The following is a 9419-nucleotide window of genomic DNA, read 5'->3' as shown; positions in this document are numbered from 1 at the left end:
CTTATTTCTATGAATAATTCAATGTCTATTTATCATGACATATTAGTGTCCGTGTGATATGTTATGTTGTTCTATAGATAACTACACGCACATAACACATTGGATGTTTTTACTTAATACATTAAGATATTTAAATAAAAACATGGTAATGATTAAAAATCTGTTTAATTTATAAAAATCCATAATACACGTTATAACTAAATAAGTAACAGGTTACAATAATATGTTCATCAATAATGAAAAATATATTCTTAGAAAGTAAATACCTAAATCTATAACTTATTAACCTAAGTTGAAAGCACTATATTTTATGTAATGTCATTTCAAAAAATACATTTTTGTTAAACGCGCGAGTCCTATATCAATCCAGTGAAATGAAGGCTAAACCAACAGTTATGTTAGCTATTTTATCGATTTTTTAGCATAGATACTTTATAGTTTAATATACGAGTAAGGTAAGCAAATGATGTTATTCTGCAATGTTAACAATATAAAAAAAAAAAAGGTTTTTTACACGTATTATGTATTAACGAGGTACAATATACATATTTTTATTATAATATAGGACTCTGCAAATTCACATTTTACAAATAAGCACCGTTGATTCAGCGACAATCTCTTAATTAAATGTTAGTGTTTTAGTGATCATTATAATACGATGTAGGTGTTGTCCACGCACGATATGATGGGTACAGATGTAGATAGGGTTGCCAACTTTTTTTACAACAAGTGAAGAGTATTTTCTTTTGTTTGTTTTATGTGTGTATTAGCGTCATTTTAAAAAATTCATTACGAATATTTAACTCGATTTATCTAACTGAAAACACCTACGCGTGTTATCCCAATGCATTCGCTAGACATATCCGATATGAATGTCGTTTAAAAAATAAACAGAACTTTAATATTTTACAGATTCTCAATCTTGTAAGTCGTAGGTAATCGCACACATGCATTAACTACACGCATTACTCATTTTGATGCTGAAAACATTAAAAAAAATTAAAAATCTTAATAGATTTGGCACAAAATCAGTGGAATACATAGTATTTTCTTGTGTTTGGTTTTACGCGAGTACTATACATTTAGAAATTAAAAACTTTTCAACGGATTTTAAACGCGAGCGTGGTCACGGGGAGACTGTAAAGTGTTCGAAACGTCGGGTTAATAATATAATGAATAAATCGCGTTTAAAATCCAGTGGAATACAGTTGTTCACCGAAAAGTAAGGAACCCTAGCAGATTATCTCATAATAACACATAAGTATAAAAATCTAGAGTTAGTACACAACTGTGCGAACTATCTACTTAAGTGGAAGTGCAAGGTTTTGGCATTGGCTTAACGATAAAAACATCGCCTTAAATTAAAACAATCTTACATCTATTTTTGGCACATTGAGAATTCACAGAACTTTGGTAATGGGTAATGGCGTTGTCTATGGCTACAAGTATATAATAAATTCAATGAATATACTTAAAATTACCCAGGGCTTTAGGTAAGAGTGATTGGGTACATTTTCCCTTATAAAAAATAACATTTTACTATCTAACATATTAATGCCCATGCGAAATCTTAAATTATCTTTTATCTATAATTTCTCAAGAGCGGTAACATTCAAAATTAGTTTTTATTCTTGAACGATAAGTTAAATACAAAGTTTGCAGTTTATAAATTCATCCTACGACATATAAAATCTAGAAAGCCGAATAAAATATAACTTATTAAGATAGCAACCATTATTTGATACATCAAATATACATAAATCGATATAGTTTTTAAGCTTACTTAATTACAATATTGTAAAATGAATGATGGTGTAAAAAAACAAATTCTGAGTCATAAATTGAGCTGATATTTCTGTACTATGTTTTTGTTTGATATTCTAACAAATTATTCCTGCAATTCCATGTATAGATAACACGTTAAATGTCTTCGTACGTTATAAAATTAATTATAATCTTGAAACGGGAACACGTCTTGTTTTGAAAAAGTTACAACAGAAGAATAAGTGCAATACAATAGACTTTATAGTCTATAACTCTATAGAGTATAGACTCTAGCTATAGGTTCTATACCACAACTAAATAATTGTCTTTGGTGATCTAATACAGCATTAAATATCTGGATAAATTATTAGGTATCTAACTCAGAATCTATTCCTGCTACACCAAATATTAGTAAATTATGGACAGTTAATTAGATGGGACTCATAGAATTTATCGAAATATACATAATATCAATACAATTAATAAGTTCAATGCCCTGGAGACGCAATATATTAATATTTAATTAATAAAAATATCTTTCGTTAAGTAACTTTCGAAATATACATTCATAATATAATCAGTAACGAAATTGTATCTTATAATCTCGTTTCTTTGAGTATTAAAAAAAAACTCTACTTATACATTATAAGAATATAATTATAGTTTTAACTATGATTCCTTCAATAGGAAAGGCGGTAGTCATCTTTCTTTAATGAGGACAGTAAGCGTTATGCGAAAAAAGTTTGTATAACTTTTTCTAGTTTATTTCTAAAACACTTAAACTAAGTATCGGTAACAAGCAAGTTCTTAATTTAATTGGATTAATATATATGATGGACACCAATTGTATTTTAATATTCTGTTAGGTGCATAACTGTCATTTTTATTTTTTCTACGGTCCACACGGGCACAGATAACATACTCATAGATTCGAGTATTAGGGGGTTGCATTCCAATTGGCATTTATTGAAAGCTCCGCCTTTCCGATTGTGAAATATAGCAATATATATTACACTTATCATCTAAAATTATATTAAAACCTCTATCATTCTGTAGTAATCTAAGAAAAAAATCTCTTCATAATTAAGAAATACTTAACTCTATGAACATTATAGCATAATACAAACTTAGTTTTTTGGTTAATGCAAGCGTGAATTATGACATAAAATAATATCGATAAAAATATATTTTTCGCTAATCTACGTTACAGAATATACATAAATATTAAAATACTATTTTATACTTTTTGTTGGTATGTATTTTGGTTTGATATTTTATTTCTTTTTCACAAACTTGTAAAAACTTTCTGTATAAGTAACGTAAATATTTTAAATATAATGTAAATATAACGGGTGGCCATTGCCATACTTATAAAAACTTGTTTACATACAGATTTTTTTGTCCCTAACGAACGAATCAATACATTCATCAATTCAACATTGTTTTTTTTTATTTCCATATTATATTCATACTTGTATAGGAATTTGTTCAACTCAATGAAAATTTATTGGGTGTTAATATAAAGTAAATAAAGTATGTTATATTGTTTTATAATTCATTGAAGTTGAAATAATAATAACTCTTTTCTACATAAAAGGTAATTTAAATAGGTAATCTAAAGATACTCTTATTATAAAATGGCGCCAAATGACAACAATTTTTAAAAAGGGACGAAAGAATCGCGCAAATAGGTTGAGAACCAGAATAATTATCGAACCCAAAAAACCGAAACGAACGGGAACTCTTTCGTTTTTGGTTTTCAGTTAAAAAAGTTATATCGATGTATAACCATTGCCATAGTTTCATTAACAACCTGATCAAAAAGTCTCTATATTAAGTAACAGGCTATCACTGTCAAAAATACAAACTGATTTAATTTTAAGTACATCCTACTTTAAGAATAGTTTGAGTTTCACGCTCTACGAAAAACAACAACACTAAATAAGTTGAATACAATATGATACCTCTATATACGATTTCCACGAGACATTTTGTAAGTAATCAAGCGCCGATTAACTTGTCCCTTCGTTACATAGAATGTAAGGGAATTGTTTTTTTTTTAATATTCGCGTCGACAATAGTATCCCAAAGACCTGCACTTCTGGCAGAGGTGCTGTGGATGTATCTTCGATTGGTCGCTGACGTCCAACCCGTCGGGTTTCTCGAGAGGCCTCTGGAATTTAAAAACAGAACATTAATTTATTCCTTGTTTCCAATTGGATCATTTCGACTTCAAGTATGGGAGGATTTTATCAATTCGAGTCAATTTTTTGTGTTTATTTACTTTTGACTAAATTGGATGAATCGATTATTGATTCTTTATTTAACTGAAAGCTGGTGCCTCCGATGTGGTCCCATTTAGTCTAGTTCTGATAATTTGAAGGCGGTTTAGTAATTTCTTAATATATTACGTGCTATTATATCAAAGGACAGCAAGGGAAAAATTGCACTTTAAATGACGATAGAGTTATTTGATTCTTCGATGATTTTAACATTCATCTTGTGTTCGATGTGATGAAGTTATGCCTCGTATTAGTTATAATTGTCGCTACTTTGGATGGTTGTTGTTCAATCATTTTTTTTGGTGAATGATAATTATTTCTGCAAAGCCTTTAAACTTTCAATCAATTTCCAACAAATCCTAATCAATGTGATTTGGTATGAAAACCTAAACAAGCCACAACGGCTCTTACTATCGCTGTGTTGAATCTTATTAGTTCAGCGTCTTTACACATTTTTTAAATAGTCAAAAATAATTTGTAGAATAAATTTTGTCATATTATACGATTAGATTGATACAATGAATTGTCTCTATAAACATAAAATTCTCATTTCACAATGTTCGTTCCCATACTCCTCCAAAACGCTTGGACCGGTCTATCACACTTCACACTATTAATATTATAAATGTGAAAGTTTGTTTGTTTGGATGTTTGTCCATCCACCATGCTGAACCCACTGAACGGATTTTGATGAAATTTGGTATACAGACAGAGTATGAGCTGACTTGAGTGATGGGAAACTTTTAATCCCGATTAAATGCTCATTTTGGATAAAACAGGAATCTTCATGTCGTCGGACGGAGCCGGGACGAGCATCTAGTTATATATACCCCTAGCAGCTGTATATTTTCAGCTCATTACATACCTAGTATTTTCTTGTGTTTGATTTTACGCGAGTATTATACACTAGCTTTTCGCCCGCGGTCTCGCCCGCGTGGTATTCGGTTATATCACTTTCATCTCCCTATTTCAACTCCTTATATATATATATAATCTATGGCTGTGAATGACATTGACATTTGTTACTCGCGTTTTTAAAAATATGCAAAATGAAATGTATATTTTTCAATATTTCTGAGAGATTTTCTTAATATTTTTTTCCGTAAGAACCTTCTCCTAATACTAACAAATACAACAAACAAGAATTAGTGAAATCGGTCCAGCATTTCACGCGTGATGCCAAGGAAAACGAGCTACATTTTTATATATATAGATTTAGAAATTAAAAACTTTTTAAAGATTTTAAACGCGATTTATTCATTACATTATTAACCCGACGTTTCGAACACTTAACAGCGAGCGTGGACACGGGGAGACCTCAATGTGGAGTTGGACGTTAAAAAGTTGTACATACCTGTTTATGTGGGAACACGTTGATCCGGCATTTGATGCACTCCTGCCCATTGTTGGCCCAGGAGTTACCGCTCATCCATTTGCGTTTACATTTGGGGCACTTGTACTCGCCAAAGCACCGTTTCTTGCCTTGATACGGGGTTAACCCTTCGCCTTTCGGACGGGCCTGGGAAATGTATTGGGAAATTTATCGTATTATATTAGAAAATTGCCTATTTTTTATGTATACTAAATGAATTGCATAATCCTACTTAATATTATAAATGCGAAAGTTTGTAAGGATGTGTGTGTGTTTGTTGTTCTTTCACGCAAAAACTGCTGAACCGATTGCAATGAAATTTGGTACGTAGATAGTTGGATAACTGGAATAATATATAAGAAACTTTTCATCCCAATATTCCTACGGGATACGGACTTACGTGGGTGAAACCGTTGGGCGCAGCTAGTGGTGTATAATCGTTTCTTGTGTGTTTTAGCTGAACAATTAATAAGCACTCTTCATTTTTCCTTTATCCTTTATAGCAACACCATTAAGTGCGTAGCTGGTAGTTAATTGTAGCAATCAAAAGAAAATATCCCTTATACGAATTGCAGGAAAAACGACAAAACTGAGACTATTTTACAGCGAGAGCTATATTGTTGGATTTCTGCTTGATAATCCCTGATTAAATATCAAGCTATACGCAAAATACACGATAAAATATCTATCTTATACTTATATACTCTATGATTTTTTATATACTCTTTTATGAGGCTTAATTTCGTAACGTGAAAAACTTGTAAAAAGCCAATATCGATAATTATAATCTGACAACCCCTCGGCATACTTTCAAATCATTAATTTTCCTTAGTACGGGTGAAATTTTTAAATAAAGTTGCAACTTTTTTGAGTAGGGCTTATGTAGGTCATATAAAGGGAGAAGAAATAGTACGTATATAACATTAGTAGTAGATACGGGTAACAAATTAATCCAGTACAGGGCTATATAAGGCTACGCGCCTATGTCACTCTGATAGACTTATAATATTGATCGAAGGTCACTTTTTAGTCTCATACCTATCTCCGACCCATAAAATTATATCATAAAGTCGCTCATTGGGAAAGAAAGACAAATTAACAAATAATCACATTTTAGCATAACATATAGGTAACTAACTTTCCACATGCAGCTTCGTCCTCCTAGTCAATGGAAAAGATAGATCGTTTTGGAGTTCTTACCGAATAGTTACTCTTCTCGTTGGATTTCTGGGTTAAACACTATCCTATGTCATTTCTAGGGTCTCAAGCTATCTCTGTACTAAATTTCATCCAAATCAGTTCAGTTGTTTAGGCGTGAAGAAGAGATACGGACAGACAGAGTGAATAGTTTCGCATTTATAACATTAATGGGGATATGTATATACACTATATTATCTCAATCAGTTAGATACAAACAAGATTGGCTGCTGGACCGAAATTCGTATTGCATGTTATGTATCTGAAGTAAACATAACATTGTATCGCAATGTTTTCGTAAACATGCCAATATTTGTTTATTATTTATTATTATTTATTGGCGATCGTCGAATTTAACATCTGTTCGAAATCTTAAATACCATGTATTTTAAATACCATGTATTATAACTACGTTCTTATCCAAGAGGAGCGATCGTAACGAACCCGTGAATTTATGTTTATATGGTATACATATATGTACAAGTAATACCTAGCCGTCATCCTTTCCTCCTTAAAAAGTAGTTTATATAACATATATAATGTTTTTGTGATAACTTATTACATATTTAAATTTATAATTTGTTATTGGTCTCTATTATAAACTCACACTTAAATGTTCCTTTCAAACATCGTAACAAAATATTAACATTTATAACCGATTCAGAAAAAAGTATTTATGTATACTGAATAGTCTGTGCTTATAGGTATAGACTGCTTAGCCTTGTATAGTATTATATTATCTGTGACTACAAAAGCTCTCATGTAAGTATTATTTACGTATACGTAAGTCCGTATCCCGTAGGAATATCGGGATAAAAAGTTGCCTATATGTTATTCCAGTTGTCCAGCTATCTACGTATTATATATAATTTCATTGCAATCGGTTCAGTAGTTTTTGCGTATAAGAGTAACAAACACACACATACATCCTTACTAACTATCGCATTTATAATATTAAGTGGGATAGGATTCCTTTTTATAAATTACATATTATTGTTATATAACGGGTGCCTCAAAGAAAGTAAGCCACTTCAGTTTAGAATTGTTTAGTCTAATCGCATTTAAACGTTTCAATAGGAATCAAAACAAAGAGGTTTGTTATTTTACGTTTGCACCGTAAACCTGAACTCACAGCAATAAATTGTAGTCGACACTTCAGCGTGCTTCAACCTCTCAGAAAATTGGAGAACTCATAAATTACTTTTTTAACGATACGAAATTAAACACTAGGAACGAACGGATGTTCAACTGGCATAGATTAAAAATGGCGGGAAATTTGACAGCTTGACACTTGAATCACAGAACACTTCTAGCGGTCATATATATTTTATTTAGGTGCCTTTCTTATTTTTTATCACCTATTCAGTCAATGATTATTGTGACTAAAACTATTATGCCTTCAAAAATAATTTGGTACTGTTATCGCTTTATTCGCAGAACATTTAGGGTAGATTTTTCAATTATTGGCCAAAATTTATTAGATTAGATTTAAAAATCGGCCCTTAAAATTGAAGTAAAATGTAATAAACAAAATGAGTTAGTTATATCTTCACTTCCTAGTATAGAACAAAGTCTTTCCGCCGTCTGTGTGTCTGTAAGTATGTTTAGATCTATAAAATTGCGCAACAGATTTAAGAGGAAGGTTTATAATAATATCCATTAAATATTGGAGGAATACTGTTATTTTTGAGGTTTCTTATATCCTCTATCCTTTCCTACTATCAAAGATAGTAGGAAATCTTCACGGTATAGGGAAACGGGTTTAACGCCGAAATTGTCGCATTAAAAGTTTCAGATTTTCCGTTCAAAACAAGATTGATTTCCCGTTACCTTCGCGGCTACTGGCATACAAATTCTACGCCTTTAGATCTTCTTTATTTCATAGGATTTTGATAGTATGTCAGTCTGTCTGTCTGTCTTGGTAGTAAACAATTAAGATCAAGCGTGATCTTGACACAGAGATCCATTTAAAATTCCTTTGAATAGAAGAATATGTATAAATAAAATGTATTTGGCAAGCCGCCCGTCGGTCTATCGCGTGAAAATAGAAAACCTATTTGGTGATAATTTTAAACAATAATTTTACGGAACTCTGACACAAAACTATTTATGTCCTTGTGAATTGTTAATAGATACTTTATATACCGTTTTTTCAAATCTATACTAATATTATAAGGCTGAAGAGTTTGTTTGCTTGTTTGTTTGTTTGAACATACTAATCTCAGGAACTACTGGGCCGATTTGAAAATTTCTTTCAGTGTTAGATAGCCCATTTATTGAGGAAGGCTAAATATGTACCACGGACGAAGCCGGGGCGGACCGCTAATAAAGGATACCTTCCCCGGTGCGAGCTGGTCAAAAGCGTGATAAAGCGTGCTCGGCTCCCACACTCATTAGTAGTTTTACACACATAACTTTTGATTGTGAAAAAGTGAAGTCCCGTGTAGTAGGGGACTGTGCTATGGGGTAGATGACATAGATCGATTTTCTATATGGACAAGTAAGTGATCAGCCTTCTGTGTCCTGCCAGACCGAGACGTTTTTTTTATTGTGCGTCCCCACCGAGAATCGAATCCAGGACCCCTCGGTTCTCGGTTCTACGCTCATTCGTTAACCACTGTACCAAGGAGGAGGTCATAACTTTTGATTACCACCTATTATTTAGGCCTGTTCCGTTTACGCAGTCCAGAAGGATCCTCAATAGCAGGAGGTCCTTAACGAAAAAGTATATACTATATACCTAGTCTTGCCATAAATATTGTAATAAAGAAAAAAGAAAATTGTTAACTGCAAATAACATTTAT

At 31.8% G+C, this 9419-nt stretch overlaps 1 protein-coding gene across 1 annotated transcript in view; it reads right to left on the bottom strand.

Moving 5' to 3' along the window:
- Positions 1 to 3815: 3815 nt before the first annotated feature.
- The window catches only part of LOC119840001 (zinc finger CCHC domain-containing protein 24-like), a 16731-nt gene continuing 11127 nt past the window's right edge, over positions 3816 to 9419 (bottom strand). Inside the window, exons 3-4 of the mRNA XM_038366485.1 lie at positions 5401 to 5565; positions 3816 to 3937 (exon numbers count right to left, since the gene is read on the bottom strand). Of these exons, the coding sequence (XP_038222413.1) occupies positions 3824 to 3937; positions 5401 to 5565 (279 nt within the window). The 3' untranslated portion in view covers positions 3816 to 3823. The remainder of the gene's footprint in view (positions 3938 to 5400; positions 5566 to 9419) is intronic.

This window comes from Zerene cesonia, chromosome 5 (assembly GCF_012273895.1).
Source record: "Zerene cesonia ecotype Mississippi chromosome 5, Zerene_cesonia_1.1, whole genome shotgun sequence".
Classification (NCBI taxonomy): Eukaryota; Metazoa; Arthropoda; class Insecta; order Lepidoptera; family Pieridae; genus Zerene; species Zerene cesonia.
This window is presented reverse-complemented; position numbering and strand designations above follow the sequence as displayed.